General features: G+C 42.0%; 1 protein-coding gene across 1 annotated transcript; it reads left to right on the top strand.

Moving 5' to 3' along the window:
* The first annotated feature begins 2,340 nt into the window (after positions 1-2,340).
* On the top strand, positions 2,341-11,232 carry SPCS3 (signal peptidase complex subunit 3). The gene is made up of 5 exons (XM_025280509.3): positions 2,341-2,623; positions 4,012-4,085; positions 6,252-6,328; positions 6,916-7,031; positions 7,970-11,232. The coding sequence occupies exons 1-5, from the start codon at positions 2,481-2,483 to the stop codon at positions 8,100-8,102; spliced, it is 543 nt and encodes a 180-aa protein (XP_025136294.1). The 5' UTR covers positions 2,341-2,480; the 3' UTR covers positions 8,103-11,232.
* The last annotated feature ends 6,681 nt before the right edge of the window (positions 11,233-17,913 follow it).

The raw sequence follows: 17,913 nt of genomic DNA, 5'->3' as shown, positions 1-17,913 counted from the left end.
TCTCTAGAGTCACACCTACATCCAAAGGCTTGATGAAGATGGAAAGGAAGAAATGTAGTTTGTAGACTGACTGAACTTTTGCTTTCTCTTTATATTTATTTGAGAAAAGAAGCAAGACATGATCTATTCACTGCTTTCTTCCAGGGATATTGGTGTTAAGAGTCACCTGGTGTCAGGAATCACTTGGTATTAGGAATCACTTGGGATCTTTCACAGGAAATTTGTCACAAAAATCACCAACTACTAAATGATACTGTGTTTTACACAAACGAGCAATATTAAGAGCAGAAAGACACCCAAAGTGTTCGTGTACAACTCAAATCGTATGTTGATTTTCACCAGAACCACAACTGTCTTTGGGGCAGTGGGTCTTGCCTGCCTATATGGTAAAGTCAGTGCACCTGGCAAGCTCATTACTCAGCGCCTGTTAACAGATCTTATACCAGATCACAGGTTCTTTGCTTCCCCACCTATTCCTAGAATATCATACACTTATGACTGACTGTTACAACTAATGATTAAACCACAGAAACAGAATTTGTGCTTCACGAACTTAAGTTTTAGTAGTATATTCACATCCTTTGAATAGTACTTTTTATTTCCTTCCAATATAAGGATTCAGACTGTATTAGTGCAAAAAAATTGAACATACTTCAGCACCCAGAAGCTAAAATCTAATAAATTCCATTTACACAGTTTTTTCCTCCAGAATAGACCTTTCAAAGGAAGGATATGAAGAATTCAAATATTTCCTTATTCCCTTTTTGCAAGTTACTAAGATAGAATAATAAGAGTTGCATATGGATTTTTAACTTTTTAAGGCATTCTTCTTGGTTCACAGACCTGCAGTCTTCTTACCATTTCACAACATGAAGGGAAGGGTAAGGACCTCTCTGGGGTCTCTTTAGAAGGGCACTCATTTTACTCATAAGGGTTCCACCCTCTTGACCTGCTCACCTACCAGAGGTCATCTCTTGATACCACCACATTGGGAGTTAGATTTCAACATATGGAATTGAGAGGAGGTGGTCACAAACATTCCATCTATAGCACAGAGCTACCAGAAAAATCATATGATCACATCCAAAGATACAGAAATATATTTGAAAATAATTCAACACTCGTTCATGTTAAAAAAAAAACTCAATAAAGAAGGAATAGATACTTCTTTGATATCCATATTATACACACAGACATCTCTGTATGATGTGCAACACAGTAGATGTTCAACAAATCATTGCTTCATTTAATTACTGTGCTGCCTGGAAGATAACAATTTAGGGCTTAAACTTAGCTAAAGATCTCTCTTTAGTTTAAAGCTTGTTTGGTTTTCATTACTTGGCCCTACTTCAATTCAGCAGGGGCTTTGTCTTATTAGTCCTGTTCTCTTAGAGCCTGCTGTACTAGGCATTTAGTAAGGATTTTAACTGTATGACTGTATGAAAATTGAGGGATTACTGAGTAGTACAAAGAAACAAGGGCTCAACAACTGATCAGGTCAAACAGCAATAGGGTCAGAGTATCATTTTCTGGTCTGCAGGTATCTCAGGTGTTCGCATTCTTAGTTTATGGACTCAAAACTTTTTAAGAAGTTAACTTCAGCGGATTACTGGGCTCATCGAATCCTATTTTTTAAATTACACACAAAACAAAACCCAAAACAAAAACCCACCTTAGCTGCTAACGCAGCAAAGGTGTCGGCAGTTTATTTAAACTCAGGGATTAGCAGTCTGAACCCTACGGTCTCTCAGGGCCATTATATATTGATGGCTTGCTAAATTTACACTATGAATTTATATATTTTATAAAAATGTAAACTATCCTTTGTGTGGCATAGCAGTTCCACAGCGATCACCTTCTTTGATCCTGAGAGCCCAGTGAGGTCATCCTTTCAGTTATCCGATAATTTTGTGCCCCATGCCCTCCCCAGAAGCTGATGTTCTAACTTTGATCAGGCTTGACAAAGGGGAAGACTGGGCGCTTTGTAAAGTGCTGCTTTCACACGCGACCCATCAGGACACGCACCAAACGATCTTGCCCCGCTGCTGGTTTTAAACGCAAAATAACGAAACCTAAGCACCCAGGAAGCCACAGTTCCACCCAAGCTGACGAAGAGGCGGAAAAAGGATGGGCATGGAGACCCGGGCCGGGCTAGGGGACGTAACACCGAGTGGGCGGAGCTGCCTCGGGGCGAAGCTCCGCCCCTCCTCGCCGCTGATTGGAGGACGGTACAGGGGGCGGCCCCGCGCGCGGTCAGTCTCTCAGGCTCCGCGCGCGCCCCGCCCGCCGGTGGGTGTGTCCGGGCAGCGGGGGCGCGCGCGCTCGATCGCGTCCGGGACCGGAAAGGAGGCGGGGCCGCGGCAGCGCGCGTCCCCGGAACGCGCGGCGCAGGCGGCGCGGATCGTCGGGAGCCGGTCCGCTGCCGGAACGGGGTCCCGGCTGTGCCTGTGCCGCGGTGCGCTCTCGGGGCGTCGGCCGAGATGAACACGGTGCTGTCGCGGGCGAACTCGCTGTTCGCCTTCTCGCTGAGCGTGATGGCGGCGCTCACGTTCGGCTGCTTCATCACCACAGCCTTCAAAGACAGGAGCGTCCCGGTGCGGCTGCACGTCTCGCGGATCATGCTGTGAGTGCGGCCGACGCCGGGGGGCGGGGATGGGCGGGCTGGGTGTCGGGGGGCCGGCCTGGCTGCGGGGCCCCCTCACGAGCAGCCGGCGCCCACAGGCGGGCGGGTCGGCCCCCGGCGCCCCCCTGCGCCGCGCCTTCGCGGGCTCGCTCTTCAGTTTTCTTGTGGAGCGTTGCTCGGGTCGGCGTCCGCCCTTCCTTCCGGTTTCTCACTTCCGCGCCCGCGCGCGGCCAATGAGGGAACCCCACGACAGCGCGGCGCGACCCCCCCCCCCCCCCCCCCCGGCCTCGCACCCCTAACCGGCCAGGTGTCCGCTCCGCTCGACCCCCGACCCTTCACCTCCCCGGGGTCTGCTTGCTCCTACAGCCGCCGAAGGTGCCTGCCGACTGGGCCGGAGGGGTGAGGGGGCCTGGGTAGGACGCGACACCCCGGGGCTGCGCGACGGCGTGCTTTGAATTTAAAAATTTTTGAAGGGCCAAGCCGCTTGAATACATTCTGCGAACATGCCCCCAAGTAGAGTTTTAAAATGACATGGTCCTTCCGCTTTTTTTTTTAATGGTAAGATTTATTCTCCGGGACTTTCTTCTTCGATTCGTAGCACTTTTTTTTTTTTTTTTTTAACTCCCCGGTTCTTCTATCGTTCTTCTCTGTGCCATCTTTTTTCAACAAGTGCTCTCTCGTCTTCAACCTTCGTTTTATTTCTTAAGTCGGAAATGCGGACCAGCTGGTCATCTGATAGCTATCCCCCCACTATTTTTTTTTTTTTTTCTCCTGCCTATGTTGATGTTTTTTAGTAACTGCTTTTTTTTACATGAAGATAGACCCTGGCTGGAACTCCCGAGTCTGTCTGCTCTGGGAGAGTTTAGAAAAGCGTGGCTCATGGTAAATCCTGAACTGTTAACTCCTGTGTATTTGGAGCTAGCTTCTTACCTTCCTTGGTCTTCATTTGCTTTTTTCTGAAGTGGAAGTAACATCCAACCCATAGACATGTTTGAGCATTGAGATGATTGTCAAAAATACATAGGACCTGACAGAGACACATAGTAAGCGCTCAATAAATAGCAGTTGTTCATTTTGTTTTGGTTTCCCTATAGTCGTATGTAATTTCTTCTTCCCCTTCTTCCAGATCACTTGACATAAAATATTTCACATTCTTTGAGCACTTTTTATCTCCCTCTGGGTTTTGTTAGGGATTCTTTTAAGTTAAATGGCAATAGCTGAAGACCTGCTTTAATAGTGAATTAGAATGTTTGTTGATACACAATTTCTCTGATTTTTACTTGATTGTGGGGTACAGCTAGACCATCTTTCACTTATGTAAGGAATTTTGTGAATTTTGTATGCTGTTAAGTTTGAAGGATGGTGAAACTTACTTTTTTTGCTTCTAGAAAAAATGTAGAAGACTTCACTGGACCTAGAGAAAGAAGTGATTTGGGATTCATTACATTTGATATAACTGCTGATATCCTTTTGAAAAAATATACTTCATTGCTTGTATAATGATACTGTTCAATGACTTGGGGGGCAATAAATGTTTATCCACCGTTATCAGTCAAACCTTGGAAATTTCTGTGCTTGTGTTTTCATCAGTATAATCGTGTTAATGTCCCCTCATTCACACCGTGAGAAAACTTATTTATAGATTCATGAGTTAAATCTAGGGCTTCTCTGGTGGGTCAGATGGTAAAGCACCTGTCTACAATGCAGGAGATCTGGGTTCGATCCTTGGGTTGGGAAAATCTCCTGGAGAAGGAAATGGCAACGCACTCCAGCTACAAGAGTTTGAGTCTGGATTTCAGAAAGAAAGTTAGATCATTTAGCTTAAAGGAGGAAGGATGTTAGCAGTACTCAGCCTACGTAGATGCAGTGTTTCATGTACAGTCCCAAAGAATATGTCAGTATTTTGTGATAGCAGAGAGAAGCATATGTTAAAAAAAGCGAATTGCATGTGCTGTGGTTCAGAAGGTCATTATCAGATGATTATTAGTAAAAATGCTAGCATTCTGCCTTATAGTTCTTTTATAAGTACTTATATAGTAAGAGAAATCTTAACAATGAAAGCAATTACTTAAAATGGAGGCGATTTCAGTATTTTCTCTTTATTTTGAATTTCCACCTTTTGACTCCTTTCTGGCCAGTTTAATCTTCTTTTAGGGGCTTAGATTACTATTTTGGCAATATTCTTCCCAGCCACTTCTAGGATCTCACCTGCCTTTTTAGGACCCCAGGATTAAAATTGAATATGGAGATTGAACTGTCTGTACTTGTGTAAAGCAGCTGTCTGAACAGTGGAAGCAGATTGTGTACCTGGGAAGTTTACCTGACATGCCCATTTACTACCCTGGAATTACTTTTAATTTCATTTTTTAAAAATAAATTATGGGGTTTAGAAGTAGACTAGTAATTAATTCTTTACGCACTTTTTTTTTTAAGGAAATAGAATACACCATCAGAAAAGTCCTGTGGCAGACTTCTGCTATTAAGTCTTTATGTCTTTTTTTTTTTTTTTTAATCTAAGCCAGTGAGGGAATTTGGATCTAGTGTAAAAGTAGGAATTTTGTGTATTGGGCAATTACAGTGAAACTTCCTGCTATTTCAACTATTATATATTCCCAGCTTCATTTGTAGTTTAGATTCTCTTTACATGGCTGCTAAAAGTTGAAATTGTACCTGTCCATATAAAGAAATATCCAAGACTTCAATGCTAAAATAGTGATTCTTAGTGGACACACATATCCGAGAGAGGAATGTCATGAGCATGTACCTCTTAGCATGTAAATGGATATAATGAAATGACTGAATGTATGATGCTGAATGAAATCCAGACATTAACTCAGCTCGTTTCTTAGTGTCACTGTGCTTAGTCGCTCAGTTATGTGCTACTCTTTGTGACCCCATGGACTGTAGCCCAGCAGGCTTCTCTGTCCCTGGGGTTCTCTAGGCAGGTGGGCTGCCATCCCTCCTCCAGGAGACCTTCCCAACCCGGGTCTCAGTGCTGCTAGTGTTGTAATTAATCCTGGTGAGTTTTTTCACTCTTGTAAACCAAATTGGTGTTCATACTCTTACTTTATAAGGCACATCATGGGTTGAGACATTTTGATCTCTACTGGCATGTGTCCATAAACAACATGTACAGTTTACTGTACTTGGTTTAGTTCAGTTCAACTTGTACAGTTTACTTGGTTTAGTTACTTGAGCCTATTCTTTTTTGCATAACATGAGGTTGCCTTGTGATCATTGGTGATACTCAGAACTCCAGTGGCATCATGTATGTTTAAGATACTAGGTCCTCTTTCTTTTAGACTTAGGGGGTTGATTTTACGGAAAACTGAATTTTTATTTCTTGGCTAATTTCTTATTAATTGAAATATCTCAGGTAGTAATGCTTAAAGGAGCAGGGAAGGATGCTCTTAATCTCACTGATATTTTTTGACTTTGGAATGAGCTGGATTTTACACTGTATTATCTTTTATATGTTTTTATTAGTGGACCAGTATGTTTCTGGGCCACCTCTTTTTTATTTTAATTTTAGTATCAGTATTGCTATGAATTATCAATTTAAGAATAACTAAAATCTTTTTAAAGTTGTATGCTGCTTTGTGATTTATATATTCCTTAATTTATTTACATCTAGAAAATATATTTGATTGGAATGTTAAGCAGTTGTTTCTTTATTTATCAGCTGAATATTCAACAAAAAATAATGTAAGTACATGTGTGGAAGTATTTTTGTAGCTATTTAAAGCCTCATTCTCATAAATTTTATATATTTGAAATATCTGACCTGAGTAATTTAGTAAAAATCACAAGCCCATGGAGATGGTGACTCTACTAACAAAACTATCTCTTTTGTAGCTTCTGTCTTTTTTACAGATGTGTTTTTTCTCCATTTCATGTCCTTAATTTCCCAAACTTGTTTGTGATCTGTCAAAGCAGTGACTTGAAAGGATTGTCTGACTCCTAGGATTTTACCATAATGAAATTTCTGTTTCTCCTAGGGTCTTGCTCTGAAGAGCACATAAGTCTAAAACCTTGCATTGAGTTTCAAGGGCTTTAAATAATAGGGTTGTCTTAGCAAAAGAGGTGATTTTCCTTAGGGAAAAGTCTTTTGTCCAGGAGAGGTTGGACTCCTGTGTCTATCCACTTGTATCATTTTGTCTGATTTAAGATTTTAACAGTTCCTTCAAAGTGAGATTCATCCATATAAATAAGGCTTTATTTACAAATACATCTGAAGTGACCGAGATGCTAATTTCTATTGAATTACCTAATTAATTTTTATTTTAATGCAGGCTCTGAACCAGGTTGTCCTTTGGGACAAGATTGTTCTGAGAGGTGATAATCCGAAGCTGCTGTTAAAAGATATGAAGACAAAGTATTTTTTCTTTGACGACGGAAATGGTCTCAAGTGAGCAACCCTTTGTCATTTTTTACATGTGATGCTACGTGAAGGGGAGAGAAAGACATGATGTGTTTTTAAAGAAAAATGTTACAGGCTAAAAAGAAAAGTTGATAGAGAAGAAAAGTATTTACTTAGCTCTGAACTGGAAGATTGAGCAGAAACAGTGCTGTGCAAGCCGGAGCCTAAGTGCTCAGCTCTCTTGCCTTCTGGGAACTGAATAGTCAGACTGGGAGGGCCTGGGGCTTCTGCTCTCAGCAGTGCAGCGTCCTGGGCAGCTGATCCTGAGGTGGGACTGTATCCCCAGAGGGCTCCTGTAGGGCTGTCAGAGGAACTGCCAGGGAACCTGAATGAGGCAGCAGCCTGTTGGTCCAGGATTTGATACTGAGGTTCCTGGTTTTGGTTCACTTAACCTCTCTGAACCTCAGCTTCTTTTTGTACAAAATGAAGGAATTAGAATGATCTTTTGGGTCCGCTTTGGCTCTAGTCTCTGTGGGTCAGCTTTGGAAAGAATTTTAGGGAAGAGCTATTTTAACCAAACCTGTTTTTGCAGATAAAAATTTTCCAGCATTGAGAGATTTTGATCAATTCAGGTTTGCCCATGTGGATAATGATAGAATTAAGTTTCAAATCATTTCACCCTGGTTTCTAGCTCAAATGTGTTTATGTTTCCTGCGTTTTGCATATTTAAGCGTTTTGGTTGATGGCTTGCCTGTGACGCTTAAGTAACTTCAGGTGGGTCATTACGGGAAGCCTACAGTGAGAATGCTGGGGTTTTCCAGCATTGTCTGTGATTTCAAAAGACTTGAGAAAATGTGTTTGTAGATTCGAATTCCACTTAGAGCTGGTTAAAACATAAAGTATCTGATACGCACTGCTTGAATTAAAACATTTTTATTGAACTACAAATGTTTCTGCTGACCTCTGTTTATGATGTCTCGTTACAGGGGAAATAGGAATGTCACTTTAACCCTGTCCTGGAATGTCGTACCAAATGCTGGAATTCTACCTCTTGTGACAGGATCAGGACATGTATCTGTCCCATTTCCAGATACATATGAAATAACGAAGAGTTATTAAATTATTCTGAATTTGAAACAACATATTTTTATACCTAATGAATTGTATCTCGTTTCTCTCTTCCTTGCATCTTCATTTGTTTTGCGTTAACGTTTTTTTTGGTATAAGAATGAACATCAGAAGGCATATTTGAAGGGAAAGACTAATGTACTACCTAATTTTCCAAATAAAAACAAACAAAGGCCACGAGAGTGGAGTATTATAAGAGTGAGACAGCCACATCAGAAGCTTCTGTGAAATACCTGTATTTGAAGTCTTTGCTGTATGTCCATCATTCTGGATGGAATATGAGTGCTCATGAAGGATAGTCAGTACTTTGAGGTGCCTGTGGAGTCGGGAGAACTCTATTTAAGCCTTGTGTTCATGCAGGCTCACATTGGATGTGGTTTAGAAGCAGATATTTTCTTTCATCTCTTTTAGGGTATATTTCAATACTGGAAAAATTAATACTAGTGAGAAGCCTGGTTTACAAAACAGCCAAACATGATGGAATTTTATTCCATTTGTCTTAGGAATGCCCAAATGCTTGTTTTTCTGACAGGTGACTAGCAGCTTTCTCCACTAAAGACTAAATACCTCTTTATATGCAGTAAATCATTCTCAAATCATTTTAAAGTCACTTAAGTCTGTGTCTTTCAGTGCTTTCTCTAAAAAAAGCTCCTTGGTATTATATCTTTGTGTGATTTTTTTTTTTTTTTAACATTGCCGTAGAAAGTTGAAAATGTTTGCATGGTTTACTCTCTGTTTGTTCTCCTGAGCATGCCTAGTGCCACAGAGTGGTAATTATTTAAATTTTTTTATAGGTCCACATTTTAATAATTATCGGGGTAATAATAAATATTGTTGGTGTGGTTTTCTATTTACAAGCACTCACGTATATTTGACTGTATGTGATTCTCAATAATATAATGAGGTAGGTAGTGCAAATGTTAGCTCTTTGAAGATAAAGAAACTGACCCAGAAGTTTATTGGATTGCTTCCAGGTTATTACATAGCCAGCAAGCAAGGGCACTGACCCTTGAACTCAGATCTGTTTCTCTGAGCATGTCCTTTCTTCTATACCTCAGATGACAGACTAGTCAAAATTCACTTCTGTAATTTTTAATACAGTCTTTGTTACCCTGGACGCCCTTTCTATTAGTTAGAAGAGTTCCTTTTCTAAATGAAAGTGACTGATTTTCAAGTTGCCAACAATTTATATAGAGGTAATATGTCACTCATTCTCTGCATAAATTAATTCTCACATTAAAAGTAAAAGAATCCAAACGTATGTAAAAATAATTTAGAGATTGATTATATAATCATATTTAATCATGTTTTTTTCTACAGTGGACAAATAAATATCCTCAAAGGAAGCAACTGCAGATCAATCATCCCTAAAAGCTAGACCAAACACTGCAGGAACAGTGTCAGCAGTAACCAAAAAGGGCTAATGTTTTCTAAGCATCGTTTACACCAGTGGCTGATGTTTGTCATGAGAAACACATCTCCATTTACTTACATTGCCTGGAACAGCTTGGCTTATAAGGGCATGTGTTCTGTGGAGGCCAGAGGTACAGTGTCATGAATACTAGACTGGGTTTGGCTCGCAGCTTTTTCATTAAACTTTTCAGGGTCTCCGTTTCTTTATCTATAAAATGACAGAGTTGGACTAGTTAAATAGTGATTCTTTTATACCATACACATCTGTAAAATTCGTTGTATCTCTTTGGCCGATTGAACAGAAAAGCACCTTAGTAATGAGAGGGCAGATGTAATAAGATGACTGAGATGAATTAACATATAATTCATATTGATCTGACTTTATTTCTGTTAGATTTTGCACCCAGAAGATTTAACTTTTTGTATAGTTTTTGTACAAATACTAGACACAAACTTAACATCTGTTGGCATCAAAGCTTGAAAGGGTGTGTGCTCCTTGAGGAGGGTGCTCTCAATGGGCCTGCAGCCCAGGGCAGACCCAGGGCCAGCTGACGTTCAGAGGCCTCTGGATGCCTGGATCTGTGTTTGCTGCACTTGAATGTGGAAATTTACTCCAGCTGCTGTTCAGTCCAGGCTCACCCCCTTTTTGGAGTTAGGAGAGGAAGGGGAGTAGAAAGGCCCACTAGCACAATAAGAGTTTTTGCTTTCATTTGAAAGAGAAACTGCTCAGGACAAGGATGATCCAACACGGGAATACAAAACCTTCCTCTCAGGAACTCATTTTTGGGTTTGCACATCTTTGTAAGTCCACTGTAACTGCATGAAAAGTTGGACCTGTATTCAGTTGATAACATTGTCTACCTTAGCATCAGTGTTTTCAAAAGTCTTGCATTTCCACAAGACTGAAGGCTTCACACTTTGGATTAGAAAGTCCTGGGATCATCCTGGGAAAGAATTGTGAGACTCTCCTCTAGTGTGCTCCCATGTTCCTTTTCTCCTGCGGTTTAACCTGGACCAGCACATTCTGTTTTCCATGCCCCACAATTGATTACATTTGGTTTCTTTGTGCCTAAAGGAAGATAACCAGAGACCAGAAATCCTTTATGGTGTAATAGGAAAAGGGGTTAATTTGAGTTTCTGTCTTTGTAATTATCTTACAGCTCTTTGGTGGGTCTGGCCAGCCTAGTGATAGCACTGAGAGAGGCTTTAAGGCTATAAGAACCATCTAAACCTTAAAGCTTCGGATCTTTGGGCTACAGGTTAATGGGACTGCTTTATAATACTTTGAATTGACATGAAGTGAGTTTATGGGGGGGAAACCATAAGCTGTGAATTTTGATAGTCAACATCTGTCCATTTCAGAAGCCTCCCTTGCTTTTAGCAGACAGCCTATGTACCTTCTATGTGACTGCCAGTGGTTTAGTTTAAAACAATCTCTTTCAAAAAATTGTTGCATGTTTTGATGCAATTTGGGAAACTGTTTACTTTAAATTCATAAGAAAAACATTCATGTCGATACTGAAGAAACGTTTGAGGCTTTTCTTAATTGCAATAAATATTCAACATTTTTCTAATGAAAATGAATTTTGTTTACGAGTAAAAGGTATGCATTTAAAAGACTTTCAGATTGATGCTTTTTTTTTAATGTGAAGCTGCTGAACTAAAAATGGATGAAACCAAGTCTAGTAAACTTGAGTTTTTTTCTTTTTTCCTTTTCTCTGTCTTTTTCTGGGGCAGGTGTGGGGGAGGGTAGTCAAACGTAGCAGATCTCCAGAGACTGCTCCTACCCTAGACTGTAAGCTCTTTGAGGGCAGTCTTGTGGGTTTATCTTTGTATTTTCCCCAAGGCCTGGCACAGTGCTTCACACAAAATAGGCGCCCAATAAATACTAATGATGAACCAAGTCACTGTCTCTGTAATGTGGCCAGACCATGGGGACTATTTTGCAGGTAAGTGTGCTCCTTTGTAAAACTGCTGTTGTCACTCTTGAGCTCCCGGTGACTTTAGGTCTGACTTTTCCTTCCTTTTGTACCTTGGACGTTGCCCAGGCCAGGCAAGCACTGCTCTCCTGTTACCAAGACCTGAGTTCCCCCAGTGCCAGGCTTCTGATAAGAGCAATGGGACGTTAACCAAGAAGATAAAATAACAGTTGACAGTTACTACACAGACCTGACTTTAAATACTCTCAAGATGCTGGTTGAGCTCATGAAGAAACGAACGGGTCAGATTAGACAGGTGACTGCATTTGACGGCACGGTGTGTCCAGCCTCCCTCACACTCGTGGCTTCTGGGCCCACCCTGCGAGCCCACTGAGCTGTGGGAGTCCTGTCATTTCCAGTTCTCAGTGTTTCCCAGTGAACTCAAGACAACCGCAATGATAGAAATACTCCCTCAAGAGAAAATCGGATTCAGAGGGGAAGTTAGTTTTCTTTTTTTTTTAAACCAAAGTATTTTTCTGGGACGATACAAGAGGTCAGCTGAGAGTTCTCAGCCCTGCCTTTACGATTTATCCAGGTACAGAGTCAAGAAGTAAAAGACTGTAGTCATTGTTAATGACAAGAAAAACATCCCCTGGAGGAGGAAATGGCAACCCACTCCATTTTCTTGCCTGAAGAATCCCATGGACAGGAGTCTGGTGGGCCATCGTACGTGGGGTCACAGAGATGGACACAACTGAGTAACGCTCCAGGGTAAAATGTGAGTTGCATTATCTGGTTGGGTCAGATGTCCAGGAGGCCAGAGAGACCCATTCTTAAAACTCTTAAGTCCTGTTGACCAGTTCCCTTCCAGGAAGACATATTTGGTGGGAAAAGATCTCCATAGCAACCTGTGACAGGCCATGGGTCTCGTTCAGTTCAGTCACTCAGTTGTGTCCGACTCTGCAACCCCATGGTTTGCAGCACGCCAGGCCTTCCTGTCCATCACTAATTCCCGGAGTTTACTCAAACTCGTGTCCGTTGCATCAGTGATGCCATCCAGCCATCTCATCCTCTGTCGTCCCTTTCTCCTCCTGCCCTGAATCTTTTTGAACATCAGGGTCTTTTCAAATTAGCCAGCTCTTCACATCAGGTGGCCAAAGTATTGGGGAGTTTCAGCTTCAACATCAGTCCTTCCAATAAATGTTCAGGACTGATCTCCTTTACGATGGACTGGTTGGATCTCCTTGCTGTCCGAGGGACTCTCAAGTCTTCTCCAACACCACAGTTCAAAAGCATCAATTCTTCAGTGCTCAGCTTTCTTTATGGTTCAATTCTCACATCCATACGTGACTATTGGGAAAACCATAGCTTTGTCAGGACAGACCTTTGTTGGCAAAGTTATGTCTCTGTTTTTCAATATGTTGTCTAGATTGGTCATAACTTTCCTTCCAAGGAGTAAGCGTCTTTTAATTTCATGGCTGCAATCACCATCTGCAGTGATTTTGGAGCCCCCCCAAAATAAAGTCAGCTACTGTTTCCACTGTTTCCCCATCTATTTGCCATGAAGTGATGGGACTGGATGCCATGATCTTAAGTTTTCTGAATGATGAACTTAAAGTCAACTTTTTCACTCTCACTTTCATCAGGAGGCTCTAGTTCTTCACTTTCTGCCATATGGGTGGTGTCATCTGCATATGTGAGCATACCTGCATATCTGAGGTTATTGATATTTCTCCTAGCAGTCTTGATTCCAGCTTGTGCTTCCTCCAGCCCAGTGTTTCTCATGATGCACTCTGCATAGAAGAAAAATAATCAGGGTGACAATAATAAGCAGCCTTGATGGACTCCTTTTCCTATTTGGAACCAGTCTGTTGTTCCATGTCCAGTTCTAACTGTTGCTTCCTGACCTGCATATAGGTTTCTGAAGAGGCAGGTCAGGTGGTCTGGTATTCCCATGTCTTTCAGAATTTTCCACAGTTTATTGTGATCCACACAGTCAACGGCTTTGGCATAGTCAAGAAAGCAGAAATGTTTTTTTGGAACTCATGCTTTTTTGATGATCCAGTGGATTCCTCTGCATTTTCTAAAACCAGCTTGAACATCTGGAAAGTCATGGTTCATGTATTGCTGAAGCCTGGCTTGGAGAATTTTGAGCATTACTAGCGTGTGCTGCTGCTACTGCTGCTAAGTCACTTCAGTCGTGTCCGACTCTGTGTGACCCCGTAGACGGCAGCCACCAGGCTCCCCCGTCCCTGGGATTCTCCAGGCAAGAACACTGGAGTGGGTTGCCATTTCCTTCTCCAATGCAGGAAAGTGAAAGTGAAGTCGCTCAGTCGTGTCCGACTCTTCGCCGTGACCCCATGGACTGCAGCCTACCAGGCTCCTCCATCCATGGGATTTTCCAGGCAAGAGTACTGGAGTGGGGTGCCATCGTGTGAGATGAGGGCAACTGTGCAGTAGTTTGAGCATTCTTTGGCATTGCCTTTCTTTGGGACTGGAATGAAAACTGACCTTTTCCAGTCCTGTGGCCACTGCTGAGTTTCCCAAATTTGCTAACATATTGAGTGCAGTACTTTCACAACATCATCTTTTAGGATTTGAAATAGCTCAACTGGGATTCATCACTTCCACTAGCTTTGTTCGTAATGATGCTTCCCAAGGCCCACTTGACTTCACATTCCAGGATGTCTGGCTCTAGGTGAGTGATCACACCATCATGATTATCTGGGTCGTGAAGATCTTTTTTGTACAGTTCTTCGGTGTATTCTTGCCACCTCTTCTTAATATCTTCTGCTTCTGTTAGGTCCATACCATTTGTGTCCTTTATTGAGCCCATCTTTGCATGAAATGTTCCCTTGGTATCTCTAATTTTCTTGAAGAGATCTCTAGTCTTTCCCATTCTATTGTTTTCCTTTATTTCTTTGCATTGATCACTGAGGAAGGCTTTCTTATCTCTTCTTGCTATTCTTTGGAACTCTGCATTCAAATGGGTATATCTTTTCTTTCTCCTTTGCTTTTCGCTTTTCTTTTCACAGCTATTTGTAAGGCCTCCTCAGACAGCCATTTTGTTTTTTGGCATTTCTTTTCCATGGGGATGGTCTTGATCCCTGTCTCCTCTACAATATCACGAACCTCTGTCCATTGTTCATCAGGCACTCTGTCTATCATATCTAGTCCCTTAAATCTATTTGTCACTTCCACTGTATAATCATAAGGGAATTTATTTAGGTCATACCTGAATGGTTTAGTTGTTTTCCCTACTTTCTTCAATTTAAGTCTGAATTTGGCAATAAGGAGTTGATGATCTGAACCACAGTCAGCTCCTGGTCTTGTTTTTGCTGACTGTATAGAGCTTCTCCATCTTTGGCTGCAAAGAATATAATCAATCTGATTTTGGTGTTGACCATCTGGTGATGTCCATGTGTAGAGTCTTCTCTTGTGTTGTTGGAAGAAGGTGTTTGCTATGACCCTCGCCTTGGCAAAATTTGATTAGCCTTTGCCCTGCTTCATTCTGTAATGAATTCATTCTCTATCAGTACCTTCCTGTCACACACACGTAAAATTGCAGTTGAAATTTCACAAAGTAATACCTCGGACTATGAAGATAGGATGGCTCCAAAGTCCAATACAATGTCCACCACCAGGACAGATGCTAGTTACTACTCACTCACTATGTGTTACCTACCCTAACTGTGTGACACTTGCCTCGCATTTTCTGGTGAACTACAGGAAAGGAGTCAGGTACCCCTGGCTAGAAATCACGTAAAATAAAATGCTTAATAGAAGAAAGACACCTAGGCCCAACAAGCTTTAAGAGGAATAGGGGAAAGAAGCAAATATATATCCAGTGCATAACTGTTTTACTTATTTAGTGAGATGGCACAGGAGAATTGTTTTTTCTATATATTCATATGTATATTTTCATGTAGAGTTTAATACAATCCAGTCATGAAAATTTCTATATATACATTCATATTCTACATTATGTATTTTAAGTTCAGTGGAACCTATAAAATCACTAAAATAACTGAAAGTGAATGTCACTCTGTCGTGTCAGACTCTTTGCGACCCTATGGACTGTAGTCCATGGACTTGGCCAGGCCAGAATACTGGAGTGTGTAGCCGTTTCCTTATCCAAGGGATCTTCCCAACCCAGGGATCGAACCCAGGTCTCCCGCATTGCGGGTGGATTCTTTACCAGCTGAGCCATCAGGGAAGCCCAAGAATACTGGAGTGGGTGGCCTATCCCTTCTCCAGCGGATCTTCCTGACCCAGAAATTGAACCAGGGTGTCTTTCATTGCAGGCAATTCTTTACCAGCTGAACTACCAAGGAAGCCCTAATATAAATAAATAAATCACTAGAGAGGGAAGCAATTTTCATCAATACAGTTTTCCTAGTTTCTTGATTTTAAATTTTATTTTTTTTATAGTAAGAAGCTTTTGTGTCCAACTATTTTACCCTCCTGAAGTGGAAGTTCTTCCCCCTGGCCAGATGTGTTCTTAGGAAAAGCTGTAGAAAACGGATCCACCATAGCGCTGTTTTTCTCAAATGTGCCTCTTTTGCGGATTAGTGGAGCTTTGGTGCCCCCTGGTAGCAGAACTGAGAAAAACAAGTAACAGGTCTCGCGCAGTTCATGCGTTGCTGTCTGCGGACCTCTGCCCTCCAGAAAATTCTGAATTTTGGGTTTGATTACTGCTCACATTTAGGTTTTAACTCACTGGTCTTTTCCTCCTTCCCTTGGAGCTTTCATATATGTTCCTAAGAGCTAGGCACGGTGACACTGTGTGTGTTCGCTTCATCTGGGGGCTCGTTGAATGGCTGCAGGAGTGTATTAGAGTCTCATGTGCGGAGAAGGCAATGGCACCCCACTCCAGTACTCTTGCCTGGAAAATCCCATGGATGGAGGAGCCTGGTGGGCTACAGTCCATGGGGTCGCGAAGAGTTGGACATGACTGAGCGACTTCACTTTCACTTTTCACTTTCATGCATTGGAGAAGGAAATGGCAACCCACTCCAGTGTTCTTGCCTGGAGAATCCCAGGGACGGGGGAGTCTGGTGGGCTGACGTCTATGGGGTCGCACAGAGTCGGACACGACTGAAGCGACTTAGCAGCAGCAGCAGTGCAAGATGATGCTAACACGGAAGCCGAGGCTTCTTTTTGCTGGTGAAGAAAACTCCTAAGCAGCTTATACAGAGCGATCAATTTGGTAAACACATTTTTTCCCCCTTCTCTCTTTCCTAATAAGAGAATGCCAGAAGTTTGCTTTTATAAAAGCTCAGGTAGATTTTACTGTCTTGTCTCCAGGCATAAATGCTTTGTTTTCTGCTATAATTTAATGAGCAGGGAGCCTAATTCTACCCCATCTCACAAAATGTAATGCTGATTTAGAACTTTGGGGCCATCGTGTTGACAGAATTCTATGAGCAGGTTATCTATTAATGTACATGCATACCAGAGGATGGGAGTCTCTTTCCCATAGATTTCAGGGACCTGCCACTCTACTGTGAAGTGTCTAGAGATCAGAAATCTGGGGTGGAGATAGAATTTCACTTTTAAAGGCGGACGGCGACCCCCTGTGCCCACTAACGCTGTAAAAGTTCTACTTTGTCCTTTTATAATTTCTTTGACCCCCACCCCTTTCAAGTCTCTTGCTCATTTATTAAGGTCCATCTTTTATTTTTAAACATTTCATATGTTGTCATATTGGGTTCAGGAGGCAGCATGTACCCTATTGTGGTGTCTGCTCCAACCCAAATGCTGAATCACCTGGTAAGTCAAAGGCTGATGGACTTGAATGGGGCCCAGAATAAAAGAAGAGCCTTCAGTTCACCCCATTTGCTTTGTGGGCAGTTCTGCCAAAGTCCTAGTGGGCCCAGGGGCGCTTCCTGAGTCTGCAGCTGACTGGGGTGGTGGGAGAGCCCAAAGAGGGCTCTGACGGGTGAATCAGAGCAAACGCCCTTAGGGTTTTGGGGCAAAGCCATGCTCTCTTCAGAAAGTAAATATTGTTCTGAGAATAATTCTTGGCTCACTATTAGGCTCTGAGATGCCAGTAATCATGAAACTTGAGAGGCAAATCAAAATAAGTTTTGTCTGATCTCGTAAGCCTCAAGTCATCACAACTCTTGGACATTTAAGTGAAGGGATTATATGGGATCAGGCAGGCCTTGAATGAACTGGCAAAGCCTGTCCTCCATGCCTTTCTCAATTTACATCTCTGACCTTACGTGGAGTTATATGAAGACAGAAAAACCAAGATTGGCTTATTGATGGCTCCCTGTGACATCCTGCATTAGGCAAGAGAGATAAACCGTAGAACCCTAGACCTTGGGGGTGATTTAAGATTATCTGATATGATGAGAGACTGGTTATTAAGAATAATAGCTCATAGCTAGATATTTATGTTTTTATAATATCCAGGTAAGTTGTTTGCTATATTCCATAAATGGGAGTTTAAGGTATTCTCAAGC

Source organism: Bubalus bubalis, chromosome 1, assembly GCF_019923935.1.
Source record: "Bubalus bubalis isolate 160015118507 breed Murrah chromosome 1, NDDB_SH_1, whole genome shotgun sequence".
NCBI classification, from domain to species: domain Eukaryota; kingdom Metazoa; phylum Chordata; class Mammalia; order Artiodactyla; family Bovidae; genus Bubalus; species Bubalus bubalis.
The sequence above is the reverse complement of the archived record's forward strand: the minus strand, read 5'-3'. Positions and strand labels throughout refer to the sequence as shown.

Coding starts and splice junctions, on each gene's coding strand:
- SPCS3 (XM_025280509.3), top strand. CDS start 2,481: ATGAACACGGTGCTGTCGCGGGCGAACTCGCTGTTCGCCTTCTCGCTG. Junction 2,624..4,011: donor CACGTCTCGCGGATCATGCT/GTGAGTGCGGCC, acceptor TTTTGCTTCTAG/AAAAAATGTAGAAGACTTCA. Junction 6,329..6,915: donor AATATTCAACAAAAAATAAT/GTAAGTACATGT, acceptor ATTTTAATGCAG/GCTCTGAACCAGGTTGTCCT.